The sequence below is a fragment of the Phaseolus vulgaris genome, chromosome 8 (genome assembly GCF_051622355.1).
Source record: "Phaseolus vulgaris cultivar YP4 chromosome 8, ASM5162235v1, whole genome shotgun sequence".
NCBI lineage: Eukaryota > Viridiplantae > Streptophyta > Magnoliopsida > Fabales > Fabaceae > Phaseolus > Phaseolus vulgaris.
In genome coordinates, this window is record NC_143505.1 from 34,918,421 (window position 1) to 34,946,339 (window position 27,919).

Sequence of the window (27,919 nt, forward strand, 5' to 3'; positions counted from 1 at the left end):
TGACATGCTTGAACTAATTATTCTTGGTAGTTTCTTCTTTTTCGTTGTCCTTCGTTTGTTTTTGTGATACTGGAATACTTGATGACATGCATTGCACGAAAGAGAATTAAATGTTATCCACCTATTCGTTTCCTTCTCTCTGCTTAGCCACCTTCAGCACCACATTTACATCCTTCTTCTAATAATTCTCGCTTTGCCAAGGACAAAATGTAGGTGATGTAGAGTTCGCAGGTTGTTTAGAGAGGTAACCAATATATTTTCTCCTACAGAACACACCCCATGATGCACTTTTACTTTACCCAACACAACATGATGTTAAATAGAAATTGGGACGTCTATACCTGGAAAGAAAAATTCCATACAGACAATAAGAAAAGGTTAAGCATAACACTTAGAATTTTGTTAATACAAATAGTTTTTGTTCAACTATTGTTTGTTACATTAATGAAAACCATAAATAATTATCTTTTGTATCTAACATGAAAGTTTGCTAGTTACTAAAGTGGCCTAACTTAAACATTTAGTAATGTACGTTACACTTCTTTGTGTATCTAATAATGTTTATATTATAAATAATATAACACGATTTAAAGGAACAATTAAAATAATAAGTTACTGTAAAAAAATTGAAATAAACAACTAAATGCTTTGGACATTACGTTAAAGAAACCTGATAACTTAAAAGAGTTCCTTTTCAACTATTTTTGTTTTGAAAATATCATTATATACAGTGATTATAAAATTATGTGTTTTAAGAAAAACAGTTAAAAAATAAATATACTACTAATAATGATTTTCAGAAATGTGAGTTTTAAAATTAAAGAAATAATAAAAATATTTTTTTCTCAACTGTTCATAAATTTGTGTTTTACTTTCGATGTATATTAAAATTTAAAATTTATAAACTTATTTTATCGTCCACAAAATCCTTGATTTGACGTGTCACTAAAAATCCAAATTCTAAAAATTAACTATATTTAAACAGTAGTGTTTGATAAAATATCAACCCCGATAGCTTTAAGAAAACACTCTTGTGACACAAATACGAACAATTATCTTTTGACTTCAATCTCTATTTAACCCTTATTCATACTTTATTTCATTCCCTAAATTAAAATTTTGACTTTTAATTCCTAAAAAATTTGTTTTTAAAGTATTCATCTATGATAATTTATATTAGATCTTATAAAATATCCATTTCTTATTAATTTCAAATTAATCTTTCTGAAAAAATTAAAAACTTGTCTATATATTTGAAATGCAATCAATAAAAAATTTTGATAAAAAAAACTAAGAAAATAGAACAAAATCAGACAAGCAAAAGGAACTCTGGTTTACACCTACGCAAAATGAGAAACTTGCGGACCAATATCTTATACAATCTTGCTTCCTAATTATCTGTGGTGCTTTTACGATAAACGTTAATTTTCTTCACCTTCGCGCTAATTAATATCAACACTGGCCAATAAAGTCATAAATACAAAGGCAATGCCTATCAAGCTACATGAAGCTTTCACTACTTTTATAGGTCAAATTACAAATTTTATCACTCAAATTACTGGATCTAAGAAATGAATTACGATTTATAGATGAACCAGTAAATAGTGCAATATAGCAGGGCCACATCCAATGCTTTCACAGAAGCCAAGCCCAGATGCTGTGCTGCTCAAGTTGTCAATACATAAGAAGCTCAACTCCCTGAAATTTTAATGGATGATAACACCCATTCAATGAAGTAAAGATTCCATTATAACTTTTTTATTTCACTAAAATAAGAGGTTTCGTAACATTTTCTACCACTTTTGAAGAAGCGTTTGAAGTTTGAACTATTTGCTTTCTTCATTTACATTTGGCCTCTCACTAAAAAAAATATTACCATGCCTCTTAATTAAAAAATAGAAACCCTCATCTTCACAATATTCACACCCTCGCTACTATGAGCTAAAAATATTATTGGATCCTTAAAACAAAAAAAAAAGTATTTTTCTTACACTATTTACATTTATTTTTATTTTAATAAAACATTTGCTATTTAAACAAAAAATTATATGAATTTAAAATTAACTAAAACTTAAAAGTATAACTATTAGATATACATTATCGTCTACAATACAAAATCAAATGTAAAGAAGAAAAAAAAAATCATACATTTAGATTTTTAAATTTATCGTCTAATTTAATTAATTTGAAAAAATACCTATAATTCAATACATTGACATTGACATTTTTTAATCCATAGGAATTGAACACATGTTAAGAAGTGTACACATTGAAGTTAAACAAGTTACCTTTATAACAGGTTAACAGTTGACCCTTCTTAGTCGGACCTCTCAAGCTCCCGAAATTTTTTATCCCATTCTTGAGTTTCATAGTCTTGCTCAAGGAAGTCCTTGTCAGTGCTATACACAATTTGATCCTTTCCTATGACTGTCTTTTGGGCCATGTCCCGAGCATTCAAAAGCTGAAAGCCAAAACAAAGAATTTCTCAGGGAGATTATGCCTGAGAAAAGCCATCCCCCATCCAATCTTCCACTCCCTCAAACAAGACAAGAGCATATCGAAATAAAGTATTTAAAAGATCCATAGTTGAACTGAGCATATGATAGTGATACACACATATTGGACGTGGTCGTATAAGCAGCAACCATCCAAAACAATACAGAAATGAGATTGGATGCACAATTATTCAAGGAATCATTTTCAAAATTCAATTACATCCTTATTCAATTTATTCGGAATACTTGTTGTAAACTATAAAATGTGGTAAACTTTATAAAAAGACAACCAAGAGTAATTAGAAGTATATAAAGAAAGAAATGAGAGAAATGAAGGTCTAAAACAGGTCCAACATTTCCTTGCTTCTTTTTTATGTTTTCATACACAAATACAAGGTTGCCTTCATACATTTAAAGGAAGATTCTCTTGAATTCTGTAGTAAATAAATTATAGAGGAAGACAATAATATCGATATACTATAAGGTCAATATGACTTTGATAAATCATACCTTCTGCCGTAGTGAAGTGTCAGGTAATTCAAGAACTCGTGCACACTGCTCTCTAGCTTTATTTCTCTTTTGAATATCATCATTCATTTTTCGAATAAGAAACCACCGAAAAAGAGGAATTGCAAAGAAACAACCAGCATAAATCTGCAAATATTACCATACAACGTATGAGACAGTGATGTTAAACAATGCTAATAACTATAATCACAAGATTTACAGAATGCTAACAAATATAATTATTAAAATAAAGAAAAAGGAGAAATAGGATAAATCCCTTGTGTATATTGAACAAGTAGGTTATGTTTATACAGAGAAAAACATACAAAACAAATATGGGCTAAGCCCATTACATAGAAATATCTGACAATATCTAATATCTTATAATATCTAATAATATCTTATAATATCTAACAATAATCACAAGATTTATCTCATGCATCCAAGACATACTTAACGTTTATGCAAGTGTAAAACATTTTCCGAAGTATGACATATTTTGATCAATAGTATTTGTCTTTCTCAATGCTTTCATTTTATCTCATTTAGTTAATGGCCATGACTCTAGACAAAGCAAGAGAAGCACCAATAAAATGATATGCTTATCAACCCCGGTTTTATTTACTCTTCTCATTAGGATCATTTCAGCCATTACACATATGGGCTAAGCCCATTACATAAATATGAGATATCTAACAATATCTATAATATCTCATAATATCAAATAATATCTAATTATATCTAATAATATCTAACACTCCCCCTCAAGCTGGTGCATATAGATCATATGTACTCAGCTTGTTACAAATGTAATCAATCCTAGGTCCTCGTAAGGGTTTAGTAAAAATATCTGCTAATTGATTATTTGATTTAACAAACTCAGTCTTGATATCTCCTGATATAATCTTTTCTCGAATGAAATGACAATCAATCTCAATATGTTTTGTCCTTTCATGAAAAACTGGATTTGAGCTAATATGAAGAGCAGCCTGATTATCACATATGAGTGTCATTTGAGTAACCTCTCCAAATTGCAATTCTTTAAGTAACTGTTTAAGCCAAATAAGCTCACAAGTAGCCGAGGCCATAGCTCTATATTCTGCTTCTGCACTAGATCTTGCCACAACACTTTGTTTCTTGCTCTTCCAAGAGATCAAGTTATCACCAATGGAGACACAATAACCAAAAGTTGACCTTCTATCAGATGGAGATCCTGCCCAATCAGCATCTGAATAACAAACGACTTTAGTATGGTTATTATGACCATATAACAAACCTTTTCCAGGAGAGCCTTTAATGTACTTCACTATACGAATGACTGCATTCCAATGATCTTCACATGGAGAATTAAGAAATTGACTCACCACACTGACTGCAAAGGAAATATCAGGACGAGTAACAGTGAGATAGTTCAATCTTCCAACTAATCTCCTGTACTTCTCAGGATCAGAAAGAGGCTCCCCCTGATTGGGTAGAAGCTTGACATTGGGATCCATGGGAGTATCAACAGATTTCGAATTCATCAACCCAATTTCCTCCAAAATATCTAATGCGTATTTTCTTTGAGAGATAACAATACCAGTATTGGATTGTGCTACCTCAATCCCCAAGAAATATCTGAGTTTGCCAAGATCTTTGGTCTGAAAGTGTTGACAAAGGTGTTGTTTTACTTGTGAGATGCCATGGTGATCACTGCCTGTAAGAACAATGTCATCAACATATACTACAAGATAGATACACCCAGCACTCGAGTGACGATAAAAAACTGAATGATCGCCTTCACTGCGAGTCATACCAAATTGTTGAACAACATTGCTAAATTTTCCAAACCAAGCCCTAGGAGACTGCTTGAGGCCATATAAGGATTTGCGAAGACGACATACCAATCCAGAAGACTCCCCCTGAGCAACAAAACCGGGAGGTTGCTCCATATAAATTTCTTCCTGCAAATCCCCATTAAGAAAAGCATTTTTAACATCCAGTTGATAAAGAGGCCATTGTTGAAGAGCAGCCATAGCTATGAATAAGCGAACAGAGGCCATCTTTGCTACTGGAGAAAAAGTATCACCATAGTCTAAACCAAAAATTTGGGTATAACCCTTAGCCACAAGACGAGCTTTGAGACGATCAATAGTACCATCAGGACCAACTTTGATAGCAAAAATCCACCTGCAACCAACAACAGATTTCCTAGATGGTAAAGGAACAAGTTCCCAAGTTCCATTATTCTGAAGCGCATTCATTTCATCAAGCATGGCCTGACGCCAACCAGGATGGACTAAGGCATCACCTACAGATTTTGGAATGGATATAGAAGAAATAGACGAAAGGCAGGTATAAAAGGGTTGAGATAGTCTATGGTAACTCAAAGCAGTATAATGTGGAGAGGGATTACGAGTAGAACGTATACCTTTACGGATAGTAATAGGAAGATCAGGTTCAACAGTCGGAGGTTCAACTATAGGAGCCGGAGGGGGATGAGGTGTTGGCACCAGAATAGAGTCTGCTGATGGACGATGAGACGGTTGACGACGACTATACACCTGAAGAGTTGGCGGCGATGGTGAATTGTTAGGTGCACTAGGCACAACATGAGGAATATTAACTTGATTAGATGAAGAAATTGAAGGAGAAGGACAAGACTTAAAGTAAAGGGAAGATTCACTGAAGGTGACATCTGCTGAAATAAAATAACGGTTTAAAGACGGTGAGAAACATTTATATCCTTTTTGTGATCTAGTGAACCCTAAAAAGACACATTTGTGTGACTTAGGAGATAATTTATCAAGACCAGGACTAAAATTATGAACAAAACATGTGGACCCAAAAACTTTGGGAGGTAAAGAGTGGAGAGGGTCATGTGGAAATAAAATAGAATGAGGAATTTTGTTATCTAAAACTGAAGATGGCATGCGATTAATGAGATAACATGCACTAAGAACAGCATCACCCCAAAAACGCTGAGGAACATCACCATGGATTAAAATAGTACGAGTTGTTTCAACAAGATGTCTATTCTTGCGCTCAGCTACCCCATTTTGTTGAGGTGTATAAGCACATGAAGTTTGATGAAGAATACCATGAGAAGCCATAAAATTTTTAAAAGAATGAGAAAGATACTCACGTCCATTATCACTGCGCAAAATTCGGATGGAAATTCCAAATTGATTTTTAATTTCATTGTAAAATATTTGAAATATAGAAAACAACTCAGAACGGTTTTTCATTAAAAATACCCAAGTACATCTTGAATAATCATCAATAAAAGTAACAAAATACTGAAATCCTAAATTAGACTTAATACGACTTGGTCCCCAAATGTCAGAGTGAACTAAGGCAAAAGGAGATGAAGCACGTTGTGAGACACTACGAGGAAAAGAACTACGAATGTGTTTCCCTAACTGACACGACTCACACGATAAAGTAGACACATTAGACAAACTTGGAACAAGCTGTTGCATCTTGGCAAGACTAGGATGACCCAACCGAGCATGAATGAGAGATGGAGAATCCATAATTGCGCCAACATGTGCAGAAATCTGTAGTTGATAAAGTCCATGAGACTCACATCCGGTGCCAATCATCCGTCCCGAACTCCGGTCCTGTAAAGTAACAAAATCTTTGGTAAAAGAAATAACACAGTCAAGGGAACGAGTGAGACGACTAATGGATAATAAGTTAAATGGAGACCCAGGGACATAAAGAACATTATCAATAGATAAAGATGAAAAAAGATTAATAGTACCAACACCATTGTGATGGTACCCTATATCCATTGGCCATGGTAACTGAAGGTAAATAACCCGTAGTAGATAGGGAAGAGAAAAAAGATTTATTACCAGTAATGTGATCAGTGGCACCTGAATCTAGAACCCAAGGGCCATGGGAAGTGGAGTGAGTGAGGCCAACAAAAGATGTACCTGAATGTGCAACAGAAGCCGTGGAACTAGGGTTCTGACGATCCTCATACCATTTAAGAAATTCATTGAAAATAGCAGGCTGGCTTGCGGTATCAATTGAAGTATGGTCCATGGTAGAAGGTTGCACAGGGGCAATTTGAGCAACCGCAACAGATCTAGGAGGACGACCATGTAAGGCATAACATCTGTCAATTTTGTGGCCAAGTTTGCCACAATGGTCACACTTGTGACGCCCTTTGCCCGGCTTGTGAGGGCGAGTACGATCATTATGCTGAGATACTAAAGCAGAAGAGTCATCAACATGAGACGTTATATCAGCGGTGTGTTTACCTGGCACGCGCAAAAGGGTAGAACAAGTGGAAGTAAAATTGGGCACAATAGGAGATCCCAAAATTTGATCACGAACGTGAGAATAATCATCAGGAAAACCATGTAAACCCAATAACATGAAGAACTTGGATCTTTGTTCTAGTTCTTGAGAAGGAGTAGAGGCAGGAGGTAATAACTCATTAAAATCATGAAGAAGAGCATGAAGTTTACCTAGATATTCTGCCATTGTACCATCAAGACGTTTGGGAGCAACAATTGTGAGAAGATTTTGACACACACCATAAAGACGTTGAGTATCATTGGTGTATAATAATTTTGCTTGTTCCCAAACTTCTGAACATGTTTCATAGGTACGAAAAATTTGTTTTAAAGATGAGTGAATGGTCGATTTGATAACAATGCATAATTGAGCATCAATTTTCGACCAACGAACAACCTCATTTTTCAGCAAGAGTAGGATGAGTAAGATGATCAACATAACCTTGACTCTTAAGCCATAATTTAATATCTGATGCCCAAGTGTCATAATTAGTTCCATCCAATTTGTCAATGGAAAGATGAACATTGACGTAATTAGTATAAATAGATGAATCCGACATAATGACTGAAGAAGAAGCCATAGTGGCAGCGGAAGCGGAAGAAGCCATAAAAGATAAGGACAAATCCAGTCACCGGTTAATTGGCGGGAGCAACAAAGATGAAGGCTCCGACAGCGATTCCGGCGAGATTCCGGCGGCGTCTCCGGCGAAGTTCCGGTGAAGGTCCGGCGAAGGTCCGGCGAGACAGTGGGGGTGGTGGCTGGAAAATTCCAGTGAATAGTGGATTCACCAATAAAAATTGAACCCTAAACCCTAAACTCTAACCTTATGCTCTAGATACCATATTAAAGGAAAAGAAAGAATAGGGTAAATCCCTTGTGTACATTGAACACATAGGGTTATGTTTATATAGGAAAAAGAAACATATGGGCTAAGCCCATTACATAAATATGAGATATCTAACAATATCTATAATATCTCATAATATCAAATAATATCTAATTATATCTAATAATATCTAACACACTTCATATTGACCAAACCCACTTTTTCAGGTTCATGGAATGAAGCTTTGTCACGAATAATTACTGACATGTTGCAATATGTTGTCATGTTGCAATAAAGAGACAAAATAGTTAAAGTAGTTTCTTCATTTCCCTCAAATTGTACGAAGAATAGTCATACATAAAAGGATTGGGGTAGTATTGTAGGATGGGCCAGTATAGGCCCATAAAAAGGAGGACAACTATTTAATTCCACACATAGCCTTTGAACCACTTGGGTGACCTAACTTTTCCCTCAAATTGTACAAATACCCCGTGCTATAGGGGGAATTTTTTCCTCAGGGTTGGGAAGAGCAGGTTGTTGAGAAGGTTGAGGATAGGGGAGTAATGGGTTGGGTTACGGAAAGCATTGGGGAAGAGCTTTGAGTTGATGTGTGAGCCTAAGTGGAAAAGGGTGGTGGTTGGGACGTGGGATATATAGTGAGTTGGGCCTGAGGGGAACATGAGTGACTAGACATGTGGGATTGGACCGCCTTCTGGATAGGAGAAGATAAAGGGTTAGGTGACTAAATGGACATGTTAATGGAGGGTACGTAATGTGTGGGGATAAGGAAGGGAAGTGGGGATATTACTAGTAAGTGAAATTAACATATTAAAACACAATTTTAAGACATCAAAATTGACATTGAATTTTATATAACTCTCGTTTTAGAACCTATTAACACGAAATCAAAACCATTCTTTCTTAGATCATTTTTACTTAGTGAGAGAGAGTCCAAACTGAGTAAAAATTGTTCTTGAAGCTTTCTTTGTACAATCTTGTGATCAATACCTTGATTTGAAGAAAACATAGAGGTTCACCTTGGTTTTCCTTTTCTGTTGTGTTGAGCTTGTCCGAGGTGACATTGTTCTTATTCTTCAATTTAATTTTAGTCTTTAGATTTTTTTGGATAGGGTTTCCTAGTATAGTATAGTAACAAGGTGTTACTAGGAGAGTAATCAAGTATTGTAGGGTTCAAGATTTGGTTTCTTGAGTTGTTTACTTTCACTATTTTGGTTGCGTTTGTAAACCTTGAGATTATACTATAAGCTTAGCTGGTGTAGTGAGCAATTGGGTGTAGCTTTTGATATAGAGTGAACCAGTATAAAGATTTGTTGTCTTGATCTTTCTCTCTCCTTATCTCTCAATTTCTTGATTTGTTACATTCTTAACTATGTGCATTAATTTGAAGCAACTAAATTCTAAAATTCAAAATATTTAATAAGATTCTCATTCTAAGTATTTTCGAAAATTTGTGAGCAAGTAGGTGTGCCCATGTAGCTTACGATTTGGGCCAACATACTGACTAGCCAATTTGTGAGTAGGTCAACGAGCAACTGTGCTTTGCAAATATGGTTGAAGTTCCAATCATACCTAGTTAACAACAAAGTTGCAATCTTTGTGGTGCTAGTTGGTTTGCCCAAACATGTGTTGATGTGCGTAAAAGAGGTTCTTTCAAATCTTGCAAGATGGTTTGGTGTTCATGGAGGATGTCAAGAGGTGACTGTAGATCATACTGATCAGAAAGGAGTGAGAATGTCTAGTGGTCGTCATCCATAAAGGCCCTATAAAGTAGTCATCTAGATGGTTGAATGGAAGGAGGTGTCGTATTATTACTTGCCAGGTGGATAAAGTTATACAAAATATGCAATCAATCTCCATAGAAGCAATTCAGGAGGTATGTTTTGAGTCCTCTTTTGAGAACTTCAATCTTGCCATCCCTTTTTGGGTGGTATGCTCAAATGTATTTTAGTGTTGTTGATAAGATCCCAACAATCTAATCCATATGAAGACTTTTGATGATAACAAATAATGAATGTGCTACATATATATATATATGCAATATTGTGTGAACCTTCTAATGTGTGTTTTGTGCAATTTATAGCTCATCAGACTGTCCACTGGTTAGTCAATACAAGATGTTAGATGCTACAACCAATGAAGTGAAAATCGCGAGTGATCCTGCCTGTTGACCAGAGCGCAAGAGCCTTGCCTCGTCAAAGGTGTCTTCCTCTGGATCGGCTTTGCACCACGCTAGCTTCCGTCCTTCACACCTCGATTCACCTCAAGAACCTGCAAAAGACAGAGTGGCGCCACTGCGGCCGATCGAGCTCCGACGCTCAAGTCAGTGACGGAACCACCAAAACTCTAAGAGAGAAAACTAAGAACTCAAGGAACCGTGCAAAAACTCTCTCAGCGTACTCAAGTATTCTCAAGCGTAAAGAAGTGTTCTAAACGCGCGCGTACCTCAGAAGTTCGTTAGAATCTCTTATATACCTGTGCACTTTCTCTCTCCTGACGGTTACACATCTGAACACGTGGCTCGCATCCAGCTGTACACGTGTCAACCTCTGGAGCGTCCTCTGCTTGAGCGTCACTTCTTACTCTTCAGGCTGTTCGACTAAGTTACCCATGCAAGGAGTAACTCGGCGTATAGCTGCCTTGGAGCGCGATCTCTTCTATGTGGCGAGTGCAGGGTGTCACCATGTACACCTTCCCTGTGGTCTCGCCGGCCGCCATCATAATCTGCTTTACTCGCTTCACCGTGCATGTCCTGGTAAGCTGTTCTCTGGCCTTAACCTCTGGCTAGCTGGGGAATGATCATCTGATAACTTCATCCTTCGCACTCGTGCCCTTTGAAAGCCTTGAACAAGCTTTCCTGATCTTTCGGCGATGTCCTCCTCTCGGCGATCTCTGATCACTTGGTCGCCTGGGTTCGCATCCGGCGACTACGACACAAACCTGGTGACCGTCGGTTTAGATATGCTGGAGATCGGATCACGCCAACTTAACGATTGGTGACTACACGAGCTCCCGGACTTCCTTCCCTTCTGCCAGACAGGTGTTCCGTTCAACACGCCTATATTATTGCTTGCTGCCACGTCATTACTTCCGACTACCTGGGCGGTACAGCGAGTGTACTCGTATACTCGCATGATCCTACGATTTTTTAGCAGAAAACGTCTTGACTCGCATAGAGGATTTTTGGTTGAGCGAATCAGAGCAATCCTGCGAGTACGTAGTCGAATCGAAGGATCGATGATTGTCTTCGATCCGTGACTTGGGCCAATTTAAAAAAAAAAGCCCTTACATGGTGGTTTGAAAGCCCAAGGACGAAACCCAAACGTGCAACTGTGAGAACTCAATCGCTGAAATCGTGATTGTTGCTCGCGTTGTCAACCTCTTTGCTTTTGTTCAAGATCGTCGTCATTCTAGGTCGTGCTCGACGCCATCGCGCCTCCTGCCGTTGCGACCCCATTGTCGTCACGCCTCCCTCCTTCTTGGTCTAATGGTCCCACCACAACTCCGCTCTCTATTATTTCATTTTGTGATGTCACGAGAGGGAGAAGAATTTATTATATTTAGATTTCACCACTGTGCTGCATTGTTCATCTATTTTATTTCTTTTACTTTTATTTTCTTTTTGTTGATCATTATTATAATGGCAAGTGGTCGTACTGGTCCTGCGTGGAAGCATTGTGTTTCTATATATTGTGATGGAAAAGCAAGGAACGTAAAATGTATATATTTTGAGAAAGTAGTAATAAGAGGGATTTACAGATTAAAGCACCATTTAGCAAGGACTTCAAAGGATGTGTGAGCATATATACTAGTGCTATAAGAGGTTAAAAAATTAATGTTGGATACTATTGCTACACTGCAGCAAAAATCTGATAAAGAAATCAATGTTTGTAGAAGACAATAGTGTGTGTGATTCAAATAATTGTAGAAAAAGACCAAGTGAAGAGGTTGGGGACTCATCAAATATTTTCAAGAGAAGGGGAACTCAAACTACTATTAACTCCATTTTCAAGAAGAATGAGAGGGAGGAGACATGCCAAGAAATTGCTCTGTTTTTCTACAATAATGTTATTCCTTTTTATGTAGCAAACAGTGAAGAACTTAAGAGGATGCCTGAATTAGTTATAAGGCTGATAGGGAATTGTTAATCCAAAAGAGGAAAAAGTTGTATTGGACACCTTATGCAGTCCATTGCATTGATCTAATGTTGGAAGATTTTGAGAAGAAAATATCACTCCATCATGAGACAATAGTCAATGGTAAGAAAACTACAACCTACATTTACTCAAGAATTGGTCTTATCTCCTTGTTGCACAAATATAGTAAAGGAATAGATTTGATAAGACCAGCCAATACTCGTTTTGCCACCTCTTATCTGACTTTGGGATGCTTGAATGAAAATTAAAGATCACTTATTAGGATGTTCACATCCTCAAAGTGGCAATCGAGTCAATTTGTAAAAACAAGAGATGAAGGGTTGGTGGAAAATTTATATTGGCAAAGGGATTTTGGAAAAACATTTTAAATTTGCTTGAGGGGTGCCTTCCCCTAATTAAAATGTCGCGCATGTTGGATTTAGATGAGAAATCAGTCATGGGATTTATTTATGAAGAGATAGATATTGCAAAAGAGAAGATACAAAGTCTTTTCAATGCAGTTAGTAAAAGGTAAGACTAATTACCTTTCACTTATATTTAATTTCTAATTTTATTGTTTAGAAATATAGACTTGTTTTAGAGATTAATTTATTTATTTATATCTTATTTAGCTACACTTCCCTTTGGGAAATCATTGATCAAAGATGGGACAACCAATTGCATAAGCCATTGCATGCTGCAAGCTATTACCTTAATCCCATGTTGCATTATCATCCCGATTTTAAAGTTGATTATGAGGTGAAACGTGGAATGTATGACTCTGTGGAGAGGTTGGTGGGAGACATTGATAAGATGAGAAAGATTGATGTTCAAATTGAGAGTTTCAAGAGTTTTTAGTAGTCAGATAGCTCAACATGCACTCAAGACCAAAACTCCATCACAATGGTGGGAATCATATGGTGATGAACATCCAAAACTACAAAGATTTGCAATTAGAGTATTGAGTTTGACTTTTAGTTCATCCGGTTGTGAGCGTAATTGGAGTGCTTTTGAAAGGGTAAGAATTTAAATTATTGAAATTGATTTTACAATTATTTTTTAGATGATAATATGATGTGTTAATTAATTTTATAATTATTTAGATTCACACCAAAGGACCATGAATGATGTGGTGTTTGTGATGACAAATTCAAGATTGATGAAGAAAGATGTTAGGAAACAAAAGATGATCTTGCTTCTGATGATGAATGGACTGTAGAAGAAAATGAAACAAATAGATGGTTTAGAGACGAAGACATATTAGTTGAAGTTGGAGAATATGATCCTAGAAGAGATGGTTTTGTTGAATTCATGAATGATTTGGAGGTTCCTCCAATTGTTGATAATGATGAAGGACATGGTGGAGATAATATTAATGAAAATGAAGATCATTTGGAAGAGGAAGATGATTATCCTATGATTAATATACCTGACTTTCTTGGATAGTTTATTTGTATTAAACGTTTATGAATTTATTGGTTGTTTTGTGCATGACTATTTTATGAATTAAGAATTTATTTTTAATTATGTTATGTATTAAAGAAAATTCTTTTATATAATAATAACTTTTCTGAGTCAAGTTACGATCCTCGAGTTACGAGTTTTAATTCCTTTCTGATCCTCTTCCAAGTAACGAGTTTCACAACATTAGCTACAACAGTCATGCTTTTAACAGTTAATCACGAAAGCTTTCCATACTCAAAACAAAACTAAGATTGTATAAAAGCCTTGAATGATTAAGTGCAAAGTGCAATTGATATAAAATGTTTCTACTTCACAATGATCAAGTAGAAAACCTAAGAATTATTTTATTGATACCAATCATATAAATTACATTCTCATCATTTGTATTTGTAATGACTAGAACCTTTAAAAAAAGAAATAAAAATATGTTGAAATAAATAGGAAGATTTTGAAGATATTTTTTCCTAATTCCTATGGAGATATTGAGAATATTTTTTATCCTAATAATTTGCTATTTACAACACTCCCCCTAAAGTTGTTAATGAATATCCCCAACTTGCCTACAAGATCCTAGAATCTACCTTGAGGAAGCCCTTTAGTGAAGATTCTTGTTATCTGAAATCTTGTAGGAACATGAGCTATAACCACTAGGCCTCAGTCAAGATTTCTATGATCTCAAGTGTCTGTCAATTTCAATATGTTTGGTCCTATCATGTTGGATTGGATTAGATTATGAGCAATACTCATAGCTGACTTGTTATTACAATATTATTGTCAAGGTATTAAGGTCATCTCAAGTATGATTGTTAGAGAAAAAGTTCAACACCCTATGATTTTGATTAAATGCTGAAAATATATAAACATAGTCATGTTTCACCTATAAGACGATAGCTTAGTTTAACAAGAAATCATGTAAGACACAAGAGTTTTGTCTAATAGACAATACAACACAGCAATCTCAAATCACGTCCAATAAAGCTTTTTACAAGATCAGACGATACGCCGTAGGTCTAAACTAACCTTGTACCACACAAAAACATATATGCTTATTCAATGTTACAAGGATAGTTCGTTAATTCTATCTACCAAGAAGATCTATTTGCAAGCACAATCACATCAAATGACCTCTTGGATAAAAAAACTAAAGTTGTTTTTCTTCAACAAGCCTTTGATGCTAGCATTAACAACTCTAAACAGACTATCTACTTTGTACGACTCTACACTTTAGGCAAAGGCACACTGTTAAAGAAGAGATAAATACATCCAGCCATTCGAAGGTTATGTAAAAGAAGAAAAGGGCATCTAATGCTGCATGGAGTGCATTTAATGCATCATTCACTTTCAAGCTCATTAGACAAAAGAAGGACATTCAAAAGAGCTAAAGTTGCTCAAGTATCAAAAACCATTTTGCAACAACAATCTTCTTCCAGGGCCTATATAAAGCCATTCACCAAGAAGAAGAGAGACTTTGTTGTATAGTACTGAAATCGTTGCGCCCATCAAAAGCTTCATAAAGAACATTGTTTGTGTTCTAGAAAAGAGCATACAAATCTTGTACACGTCTATAGACGATATTTCTCTCTTGGGAGAAACTATATGATTCGTTGACCACCACTCAAATAATCTTCTTATTTTAGACAAAAGTGATTGTTTGGTAAAGAATACCCATTTATCAACCAGGAGCGGCTATCAAATAATATTTGGTTAAGCCATGGGTGGCTTGTGAAAGAATACTTAATTAAGCCAAAATTGACTTATGAAAGAATACTTGGTTAAGTTAGGAGTGGCTTTAGAAAGAATACTTAATTAAGTTAAGAGTGACTTATGAAAGAATACTTGGTTAAGTCAAAAGTGGCTTGAGAAAATAATACTTGGACAGGGTCAACCAGGAGTGGTTGGGAGTCGAACAATACTCAAGAGGTTAGTCAGAAGTGGTTATGGGCCCAAACAATAGTCAATGGGTTAGCCAGGAATGGGTACGAGCCCAAACAATACCTGAGGGGTTAGCCAGAAGTGGATAGGAGCCCAAAGAATACACAATCGTTTTATTTATCATGTCTTCCTACAATTTGTTTCTTCCTTCATAAAATTACATAGATATCAAGAAAGTGACCATACCCATGTTCGTAGGAACTGCCCACCCAAAAATTAATTTATCTTAAATTTGCAGCAATAAAATTGCCATGAAATTCCCAAAATTAGCAATATCATCAACCTATACCAAAATGTTCCTTCAAAAAGATAATTTATAACTTTGAACTTAGTTGTTTGGACATAGAAATATTATTCAGTACCTGAAGAAGAGGAAATATGTCGCCTACAAATTTAATGAAGCTACTGGGTGCAACTGCCATATCTCTATCGAGCAATGAAAAACAGAAGTGAGGGCATTGAAACAAAAAAAATTGAAAGCAAATTAATGATGTAATGCATCATGTGAAGAACATACTTCAACATGGTTCCAAGAATAATAACTCCAAACAGATTAAGGCCACCTAGGCCAAAGACCATTGCTCTCTCGGAGGTGCCAGTTTTACTGCGATAGAACAAGCCTACTGTTATGTTTTAATAAACATACAAGGATAATCATAACTAGATCAGAAAAAATAAATAAAAAAAACCTGAATTGCCATTTTTTCTCCTGGAAAAACTTCTCAATTCCAACCCAATCTGCCCATCTCCTTCCTACATATTCTTTCCTCTTACTCTTTTGAGAAGCTGTCCTCTGCAGAGATGGAAACCTGTACAGAATATTTCCCTGCATAACAAGCAATCTGCAAGTATATATAAAAAGAGGGGAAATAAGGCGAACAAATAATTCTCAGCAGAAATCAATAGCTACTATATATTTTATACATGAGTTGCAGATGGTATTATTATGTATGAGTAAGAAATTCATGCTTTCCTTAAAAAAAAAAAACTATTACTAACAATTGTATGATAATCCTTAAGGAAATCCATAATGTGGCAACAAAGAGTAATTCTACGGACTAATATACAGGATCATCTTGTAGATACCATTTGAGAGGAAAAAGGAAAAGCAGAAGTTATTGTCTCGAATACCTTCTCGTCAACATCAGGCTGACCATCAAATCGTAAAAGCACAGGTAAGATATAGGATTCATCATCCTGCCACAACCCAAAGATACAAGGTTAAAAATTAGGAATGACATCGTATAAAAAAAAGTAGGGTTTAAATGTTTTGTCCGTGTAAAATGAGCAAATTTTGTTTTTGGTCCTCATAGTTGTCTTTGGTTCCACCCCTCAAATCTAAAACCAATACCTCTGGTCCATGCCATCATATGACATCAAGTGATTGATTCTGTTTCTTAATGGAAAGCCGCATGACCATTACCCATTAATGCATACTTGGTGTCATGCTAGGATATCAAATCTCCACTATTTATAGTAATGATTTATTTTCTCAACATAAATAAATCACATGTGTTGTCATAGAGACACACTTTAAACTCAATGCTTCTCTTTTTCTTATAGTTTAATATGGTATCTAGAGCCTTTTGAAAACGATGTTTGCCTGGTGGACCCACGATATCTAAGGGAGACTTATCTTAACACACATTCACTTGTTCCGACGACCTTAGTTTTCTCTGGAAACCACAGGGTTGGAACCTTATTTCTCAAATATAGATAGAAAGAAAAGAATAATAAATTTCTTTTGTATTACAATAAAAAGGCCATTGGACTATATATTCTTGAGCCTTTTATTTTAGGAAATATAGAGAACTAATTCTCAGGATATGAATTTCAGTAATTATAGGATTGATTTTAAATACGTAATCTACTATTAATGACATCATACTATTGTAATAATGAATAAAATTATAATGTTAAAATAAATAAAAAACTTCCTAAAATACATAATGAGCAACACTGTTTTGACACTCCCCTTCAAAATATTGAGTAAGTTTTCTCCATTCTGGGCTTGGATATAATTCTTTCAGTTAATGCAGTTTAGCCCTTTGTTGAGTATGTCAGCAAGTTGATTTTGAGTGGACACATATGGGGTGCAAATCAAACCACTGTCTAGCTTTGACTTGATAAAATGTCTATCAACCTTAATATGTTTAGTGTTATCATTTTGCATCGAGTTGTGGACTATACAAATAGCAGATTTATTATCACAATTGCATCGAGTTGTGGGCTATACAAATAGCAGATTTATTATCACAATATAACCTCACATGCTCATCCCACTTTATCTTCAGGTCTTTTCAATGTAATTCTCATCCATGGAATTTCACATATTCCTTGGGCTATTGCTCGAAATTATGTTTCAGCACTTGATTTGGCTAGAACGTTCTGCTTTTTGCTCCTCCATGCCACTAGACTTCCGAAATCAGGCTATGACCTAGTGAGTTGGGCCACAAATCCCATCTCAATTATAGTGTCTACTACCAACCAACACCTCTTTCAAACTTATTTTTTGTTCTCATAAGATGTATGCACCATTTTGGAGTGCAGCTCATGCCCTCTATATTATGGCACCCTACATTTGTACAGTGTTTGTCAAGACCTCTTGACACTACTTGCTCCACAACAATTTCCTGCTTACATGATTTCAATGAGCTTCTACCACCAACTGCAAATGTTAAGAAAAAACTTGAGAACCACATCCACAATATTTATGACTTCCTTGTATGGCTTGCCTCGAGTGTCCTGCTACATGTGATCAGATTCTGCGATCACCATGATGCTATTATGACAACTGTGTATTCCTCCAAAAATAAGCATGAAGATCCATACCTCTTATGTTGGGGACACTTCCACATTTGCCTCCTAAAGCACTAATTGTTCTACTATCGTGCCAGTCCAAGGTGAAGTTGCACAACCGCATGACAAAAGGTTGTATCATGTCATACCTTGATGTCTAGCCGTGTTGCACTTCATGAACAAAACCAAAGAGATTGCTCTATTTCGGGATGTTTTGTGTTGAAATAAGGTTTAACCTAAGGGTCACAATACCAGCCCCAAAAGATGTCATTCTTACTTTTCAAGGTTATTTTTCATTAAGGGTAAAACATTAAGTATCTTTTAACCTATAATCCACATTTTTCCACCCTATTCTTTCACTATCCCTCTTATGCAATTCACTCCCTCCATTGTTTTGTTTCTCAAGTTCTCATGACAGTTTGAACAGCTTAAGGTAGTACTTCTAACAACATTTCTTACAGGACCAACAACATTTGGTTAAACTTACACCTTTCTTTTTTTTGTTAATGTACACATACTACAAGATTAAAATAACAACTATCCCACCATCGCTATCTCGCTCATTTTGGGGGTGGGCACCCTGCATTGTTATCCACTATAGAATATTGTGCCTAGGAGCAAGGTAACTGGTAGCTTCAGTGGTGGTGGAAATATGAATGGGTATCATGTAGCTTGGACTATGGTGGTTGCTACCTACATTTCAAGGACAAGAGTTTGGTTTGCATGCAAAATATCCATAGCTCCTTCACTGTTGAAACCCATAGTTCAACAGTGGTTCTTGTCTCTTTCCTCTTTTAACACGCCTCCATTGTGCCTCCCACAACCTTTTTCCTTCATTTTTGGTTTTCTTTAATATCCAGATTATGATTTTCAAACGCTAACCAGGGAATAGGATAAAAAGAACAAGAAATGGGAGAGCACTCTTTCTTCTAAGGGTTTTCCCTTCTCAAAAGATTTATCCTTTCCCAAACAGTCAGTGTTCAACTGACAATGACAACCCAAATATGAATCTCTCGTATCCTTCCTCCCCTCATTATATATCTAACCAACCACTCAAACTAATTGACTAGCTCAACATTCAAACTATCTTAACTAACTCCTCTAATCCTAACAATATTACCATTAATTTCTCTTTGTGATTTTGCTTTTGTGCTTAAGTTTGACAGCCTTTTTTCAGATGGTTCAGTGTTCTGGTTAGCTGTGTTTAACAGCCATGTTAAAAAACTATGTTTGGATATGCATGGTTGTGTTGGCTCAAAATGTCTTCAAATGGAGCTAATGCTAATAAAGATAATGGGAGTGCAATTTCTTAATTGAAATTGTTGTGTTGTGACTTTTAAGTTAATTATAAGTTTAGGGTTTAGGGTATTGACCTTATTCAAGCTTTTAAGTTTATAAGTCATGTTACCTTATTCAAGTTATTTTCAAGCATCCATGCTTAAATAGGAATGATATTATATTCCATGTTAAAATATCGATCTTTATGATTCCAGTCCCCTCTCCAGCTTTTCATATTTCAAGGAAAGGAGAAAGAAGAGTGCATCTGGCCACAAAAAGAGGACCTCAAAACAAGAACAAGGGTGGTCACTGCAAAAGACCAAGACACACAAGACTGTGTATTACGGGGTACTTAAGTCCCAAATCAACAAATATCCTTGTTAAACAAATTATAGAATGTTCAGTTACATATCAGTTCCACTTTTATGAAGGTTCAATTTCCGCGTGCAGGAAAAAGCAACTCCTTTTAGCTTCCATTTATCACATAAAACATGCTCATCTGTGTTTGTAGACACACAACCAAACATATACCAAATTACCTTAAGTCCCTCCATAGAATCTATGTCAAGATATGGAGCAAGTTCTTCAGCTGCAACAACACCACCATTGGATGCTATGTATTGCCCAATCTGTACATAAGATGAGTAAAGTGGATTAGAGGAAATAAACATGTAAAGATATTGGAAAGTTTAAAAAGGGTAAAAGAGTTTAGCATTTTAACATGTAATGTGGAAAACAGTACCAAATATGAAACAAAAAAACAAAATCATCAAAGGCAACGGACCACTGAATATAGTCCTCAATTATTACCAACTTCCATCTCTCTTCTTCAATTCCTTGATTAGGATCACCATCTCCAAATACAAAGGAGAAGACCTACCAAAATGACAAATTCCTTGTCTTCATTAGAAACAATAAAATGTGGGGTGGAAGGATGACATGTTATTTCAATTACATCACACACCGATTCAATGAAGTTCATCTTGTCATCATCAGCTTGTAGCCTTCGCCTCCTATAATAATATGGATCCCAGTACCTTCAATCGTATAAAAATTAAATTATATGTTACCAAATATTTCTCTCAAAATGAAATGTGTCTCTTTTACATACAGGAAACTAGATACATGTGCTACAAACTGGGAATGTAATTGGAGAAATTAAGATATACTTAATTCAATCAAAAGTATAGACAAAAGCAAATCAACTTCCCGTACACTTCCACGTCTATCCACACAGGCTAAAAATATGTTAGGCCATTATGGTATACAACAGTTATGGTTTGTCAATAATATCTCTCCCATACCACACTTTTAAATATTTATTCCCAATTGCCAGTTGTTTTGGGGCCCACCATGCTCTTAGCAGCATTTCAATTTTTAAATCGTATTGCAGAAAAAGAACCAAAGAACACTTACAAGAAGGACACTTGCACTTGTCCCTTTCCTGCTTCTGCATATTTCAGGCTGCTCAGTACCTTTTGTCTGCTCGGTGTTAAGAGTCAGCAGCCACAGAGACAGGGGAGGGAGAGAAGGATGGCATGTGTATTTTAGAAAATAAAACCTTTATTTGGGATGATTATGATGTTGGAGGACCCATCTGATCAATGAACAAGCCTCAGGTTCTCTTTTTTTTTTAATTTTTAATTCGCAATTAAATATTCGGTAATTTGATTATGTAGTGCTTCATGGGAATTAGCAATTAAAAAAACGGTTTAGTTGTCAACTCTGGGGATGTATAGAATCTTGCATATTATGCTTTGTTTATGGTAAAAAAATGAACGTGGTTGGTTTGGATCCTTTCATATCAGTCCCACGATGTTCATTTAAGTTCAGTTTGCTTTGAGGGAAAATATTTTGTGCCAGTTATTGTCTTACAAGTTAAAGCCACGACTTTGACTAGTTTGACCTTTTATTTTGAAGCTTTATTAGGAATATTGACTTGAAGGTAGGTAGTATAAGAGAAATTTTGAAAACCTCTTGATATGGTTAATATTTTTCGTGACAGAAAAACAAGTTTTCACAATAGAAACCTTTTGTCCAGAAAAACAAAATATATCCAAACAATTTATAGTATCCATTTGTGAAAACTTGTTATAATTATAGAAAAAAGTGTTAATCCTATATAATAAAGAATGTTGTTATAATTATGGAAATAAGGAGTTGATCCTATGTAATCAGAAATATCTAGATTATATATATATATATATATATATATATATATATATATATATATATTATTAGGAACATTTTTTATTCCTGTATTATATCTTTGGATATCAAACCTCTCTATTTATTGTATTGATTACTAGTTCTCAATATAAATGATGTGCCCATGCTATTTAAAAAATACATCATTTCAACTTAATGTTTCTCTCTTCCATAGAGTTTTACATGATATCTAGAGCCTTTTTCAAAACCATGTTGGCTCAGAAGACTCATTGTCTCTGGAGGATATTTTTTCGAACCTTTCTCTTGTGTATCCCTTTTGTTGCATAATCAAGAGAATTATTTTGTAATTAAGTGCAGATTTCATTCTCTATTTATTAGGAAAGATTTGTTAGTGATTTGATTTGTACAGCTTTAATCACCGATTATTTCTTGCTTTCATTACCTATTATTTCTTTCCTTAATTAAGTTGTAAATAATCTATAAATTGAGACTGTAATCACATTTGCAAATTATCTCAGAAATACATTTCATCTATTTCTTTCAACTTGGTATCAGACCTGATCTGGGAGACTCTGCTTCTGCAATCTTTTTTCTTTAGCAGCCTTCATTGCTACAATTATTTTTCTGGACAGCCTTCATGGCTGCAATTACTTTTTTTGGACAGCCTCAATTGCTGCAACTGTTTTTTTTTTTCTTCTCTTTTCCCCACTGACCACCACCTTGCACCATTAACCATCATTGCCACCACCATTGACCGTGGTCGTCGACCACCACCGCCGGAAAAAATTTCCAACAAACTTTTTCTTTTGTGAATAGGACCAAATTTTGTCAATCTGCAAAGCTCAGTTGGTATTGAACTCTCATGGACTCCCTTAGTAAGACAACTAGTTATTGTTCTTTAACTAGTAAGAGTTCTAGTTTCTTATCATTTAATGCTTCTAGTACTGAAAATATATGGATTATAAACTCTAGTGCTACCTATCATATGACACCTCATTCCTCTTATTTTTCATCCTACACTGCTTTATCTGGTAACCAACATATTACTGTAGCTAATGGTTCCAATACCCCCGTTACTGGTCATGGTAACGTTCACCTTCAACCTTCCTTTCCTTTAAAAAATGTGTTTCATGTTCCCAAACTATCCAATAACCTCTTGTCTATTCAAAAGGTTACCCAAGATTTAAATTGTGCAATGGTAATTTTTCATTCCCATTGTGTTTTTCAGGATCTTGCCACAAGGAAGACTATTGGAATTGCTAAAGAGCAAAGCGGGTTATATTATTTACAGCATGAAGAAAATAAAAAGTGTGCTAGACTATAGTCACACACTTCTAATCTTCAGCAAGGCCAAGAATCTTGGTCATCCTCTCACATATGAATTCAACACAGACGTCTTGGCCATCCTCCATTTAGTACCCTAAAGTCCTTATTTCCTGTTTTATTTACAAAAGTGTCTACTGAGTTTTTTCATTGTGATGTTTGTCAGTTTGCTAAACACCATCAGACAACTTTTCTTCCCAATGGTAATAAAAGTTCTAAACCTTTTGATCTTATTCATTCAGATGTATGGGGAGTTTCACCTATTCTTAATATCTCTCGGGTGCAAAATGATTTTTTCATTTATTGATGATTGTACTCGGGTTACCTGTACATTCCTCATAAAAGATAAGTCTGAAGTATTTTACTTGTTTGTAAATTTTTATAGTTTGGTTCAAACACAATTTGAAAGTCCAATTAAAGATTGCGTTCTGATAATGGAAGAGAATATGTGAACCAAAACCTTTTCAAGTTCCTTCAGGGAAATGGAGTTGTTCATGACTTAACTTGTGTGGACACTCCTTAACAAAATGGGGTTGCTGAAAGGAAAAATCGTCATATCCTTGAGGTTACTAGAACTTTACTCTTTCAAACGTTTGTTCCTAGATCTTACTGGGGGAAGCAGTCTTGACTGCTACTTATTTGATTAATAGATTACCCTCTCGGGTTCTAGAGGGTGTTACTCCTATTCAGCTCATGACCACATTCTATCATTCTATTCCATGTTGACTAGTCTTCAAAATTGTGTCTTTGGTTGTCCTGCTTTTGTCCATGTTCATAATCCTTATAGGGGTAAGTTAGATCCTCGCGCCATCAAATGTGTCTTCATCAATTATGCCCCCAACAAAAAGGGGTACAAATGTTATCACCCTCAAAGTCGTAAAGTCTATGTTTCCAAGGATGTCACCTTTCATGAAAGATAGTCTTCCTTTCCTAGTTCTCAACTTTAGGGAGAGACTATTCAAGAAGTTGAGGTTCTAGACTTGCCACCTTTTCCTTTGTTGCAGGATTTCAATCTTAGGGAGGATGACAAAGACCCTGCACCAACATCATTAACAGTGAAGAATAATGAGGACAAATATTTTGGAAAACAATATCAGCGAAGGCAACAAGAACTCGTCCTGGTCGAACAACAACTTCAATTGTCCGAACCGGAGGTAAGAACTCATACCCGTGAGACTCTTGAGGAAACCTTAAATACTGCTTTTGAACCTATCCTAAATGATTTACCTATTTCCTTGAGAAAAGAAAAAAGATCTTGTGCCAAGTATCCTATTTCCCATTTTGTGTCAACAGAAAAACTTTCGATGCAGCACCAGAGTTTTCTTTCAGCTATTGATTCTATCAGAATCCCTACATCAGTACAAGAAGCCTTAAAAGATGAGAACTGGATTCGAGCCATGAATGAAGAAATGAGCGTATTACAAAGGAATGAGACTTGGGAGATTGTAGAGAGACCAAAAGATAAGAAGGCAATGGGTTATAGGTGGATATACACAGTTAAGTATAAGTTTGATGACACACTGGATCGGTATAAAGCAAGGTTGGATGCAAAAGGGTATACTCAAACCTATGGAATCGATTAGGAGGAGACTTTTACTCAAGTGGCAAAAATAAATACAGTCAAGATTATTCTTGCGCCGCCGTAGCAAGCCTCATTCTTTCTGCCGTTATCGCTTTCTCCGTTCACTGTTAGCATCCCGTGAAAAGTCGCAGCCATGAAAAACCCGCATTGCCACCGTCATGGTGTGATGGTGACCAGAAAATTCGCCACCGTTTTCCGCGATGGCGACGCCATAATCGTTTATTGATAACATTGGTTGGAAGTTACATGGGAAACCCCTCATCCACACATTATTGTGCAAGCATCTACTTCTGAGTCACTTGTTGCTCCTAAATTACCAAATGATCCATCTTCAGGAACATCAAATGGAGTGCGACATGCCAAAATACTAGTGACACTACTTTGATGGCATACACTGGTAATTCATGTGCTTGTCTCTCTAACTCTCCTTCTCTTGGTCCTTATATATCCCTAGAATCTAAACATTCATTCCAACACATTTTATTTCCTTTTTAAGAGAATCTGATTGTTACAAATGGAGTTGAGAATGCAATTAGCATGATTGTAATTAATAAAATGTGTTTATTCCCTCTCATTATCCAAGTCAAAGCCACTCAAGGTGGTGGTCGGGAGTATGGCAAGGTAGTAGATAGGAACAACAATGGATTAATAGAAGCCATTTGTAGCCACCCTAGGCTTTTGCTACCATATTTGAATGAACAAGAAAGAGAGAAATTGAGAAAGTTCTATTTCACTAAAACATAAGAATAACAAAACTGAGGAACATCTACCTACAATAGATAGTTATAGAGTGCAAAAGCTCAAAGAGAGAAGATGACAATCATAATTGTCTCTGAGACAATTACAACTTCTTACAAAAAACTTATTGCAAGATAAGTGCCAATAGTTTTAAAGCAAGCTAACCAACTGACAAGTATTGAAAGAAAGATATTCTCATCACTAATAATCAAGAATATCTAGATCATGTGTAGTATTAAGAACATTTAAACACTCACACTATCTCTTAACACATTTTTCAAATTCTAATTAGCAGAAAACAATCAGAACCAAGAAGGAAAAATATTTGAGAAATTTTGTATAAAATGCAACTCCTTCACTCAAAATAGAATTACCAGAATAAATCAACAGGATTGAAGAAGAAAGTGACTCCTGAATCATACGACCTGCCTCCACGCCTTCCACGGTTATCATCATCACTGCAAATAAATAACATTATTCCCTCATTCACATCACTAAATTTTTCAAGAAAAAATACAATTATAGACATTAAAGTTATGGAATACCTTCTACTGCTAGTTACAAGAGCAATTATTGTAGTGTAAACAATAACAATGGATGCAATAAGCGCTGTGCCAAAAGATACCCTTATCAAGTATTCTACTGCGGCCTGTCAAAGTCAAAGTTATACAACAACAACAACAACATTCAAGTGATAAAACATCAGCAACAACTGTTACAGAGAAGACAATAGTCTTCATACCTTGGCCTTTTCAAAATAGGGTTCAGCTTTAATCCTAAGCGACTTGGCACCAAGCCTAGATCGATAATCTTTTGGAAATACATAAAGAACGTCACCTTCCTCAGAAACCTGTAGATACAACCGTAGCACATAATTTCTAATGTTTAACCATAATCACAGTTTACAATAAATAGGAAACCAAGGAAACAAATTAATAACCAACTTACTGCAGCACATTTTCCACATTGATAGGAAGCTATGAGCTACACTATTCCACAATATCCTAAAATCTACCATTAAAGCTATAAAGAAGATAAATACAAGCATTTAAATTTTAACGATAAGTAAGAAAAATACACATATAACCTAAAATATGCCCTACAAGTGTCATTATCTAACTATAGGAAATTAAAATATAAACTAAATAATATTACAAACTTTTAATATTCTAAAACCATCCTATAAAACCCTTAAACCATTTAATTTTCCTTCTTTTGGTCATATTTAAGATAATCCTATCATATACGGTACTGGAAGCTTCACAAAGTAAAGGGCAACAAAGTAACAACCTCCAAGAAGCCATCTGTGTCAGCGGCAAGAGCTTGAAGAGCCTTCTGAGCTTGATTCAAGTTGAGGCCAGCCCTGCTAGCCACATCCCCAATGGTCACTCTCCCTCCGCATCCATCCACCGCGTCCATCGTTCGCTTTCTGACATCCGACGGCACCTTATCGGTTTCCACTGTGCCCCCGGGCCTCGCCACCAAAACCCTAGAATCCAATCCCCTTCTCCGAACTCCCCCAATCAACGGGTTTTGCACGCAAGGGAATGCTATTGCCTGCTTCGGGGGCTTCGCCAAACTAGAAAGAGTGAAGGATTGTAGCCGCGAGAGGCCACAAGTGGGGATGACAGTGATGCACTTCGAAATGGACGCCATTTCAGTGTTTGGACATGGAAGACACTTTGGTGGTGCTGATGAGAGTATCTGTAACAACTAAAATTCCAGAAAAGTATATTTAGGAGGACATTCTATCAGGAAAATAAAGTAAGAAAAAAAAGGGCTTAATGATCATTTTCGTGTGCTTCTGGTGCGAAGAAGCGGGAGCAGAGGATGAGGCTCGCGTATTGACGCATTCGCCCTCACCACTCGGAAACTAACTAATTTTAATTTTTTCTTTGCTAGATTGTATCATTGAAAATTAGTTAGAAATGCTAAATTTTAAATCATTTAATTAACAAGCATAGATTATTATCATTTGGAAAACTTGAAATTTGACACATAAGTATAATTTATACTAATAGGAGTAAAATATTTTTTTCTAAGTGTTTTTAATTTTTAGTTTTTCTTTTCCAAGTTAAAAAATAAGCCAATGTCATTTCATCATTTCATACTAATATCATTAATGTTTTACAATTTAAATAATTAATTTCAAGAAAAATTAATTATCTTATCTTAAAATAAATATATTAGGGTAACCAGTTTATACAAAACAATAAAGCACTTTTTCATAATTTCATTTTAAAACCAAATTTGATATGATGAGATTCAATTCTACAGCAACTGATTCAATTCTAAAGCAACTGATTCCATTTATCATAATTTTGCAGATTTTTCAGTTTTATGTAGTGTTTGGATTAGGGGG

The 27,919-nt window shown here is 35.6% G+C and overlaps 1 protein-coding gene and 1 pseudogene across 8 annotated transcripts; both read right to left on the minus strand.

Annotated features, from left to right (window-relative positions):
- Positions 1 to 1,311: 1,311 nt before the first annotated feature.
- On the minus strand, positions 1,312 to 27,470 carry LOC137823526 (Iron-sulfur cluster biosynthesis family protein). Of its 8 annotated transcripts, none has more exons than XR_016514610.1 (14): positions 26,848 to 27,436; positions 26,300 to 26,407; positions 26,103 to 26,206; positions 25,932 to 26,015; positions 20,710 to 20,782; positions 20,556 to 20,621; positions 20,285 to 20,374; positions 16,800 to 16,865; positions 16,358 to 16,510; positions 16,186 to 16,272; positions 16,031 to 16,094; positions 3,006 to 3,149; positions 2,289 to 2,461; positions 1,312 to 1,698 (listed from the first exon to the last, which is right to left on the minus strand). XR_016514610.1 is itself a non-coding variant. In XM_068628712.2 (14 exons), exons 1-13 carry the CDS (start codon positions 27,211 to 27,213, stop codon positions 2,318 to 2,320), a joined length of 1,533 nt encoding a protein of 510 aa, XP_068484813.2. In that variant the 5' UTR covers positions 27,214 to 27,470; the 3' UTR covers positions 1,312 to 1,698; positions 2,289 to 2,317. The 8 variants fall into 8 exon arrangements, 5 of the variants coding, with proteins under 5 accessions (XP_068484813.2, XP_090149645.1, XP_090149643.1 ...); XR_016514612.1 differs by having other exon boundaries at positions 20,530 to 20,621; XM_068628712.2 differs by having other exon boundaries at positions 16,358 to 16,494; positions 26,848 to 27,470.
- LOC150025566 (uncharacterized) lies at positions 6,640 to 8,017 on the minus strand (annotated as a pseudogene).
- Positions 27,471 to 27,919: the final 449 nt, after the last annotated feature.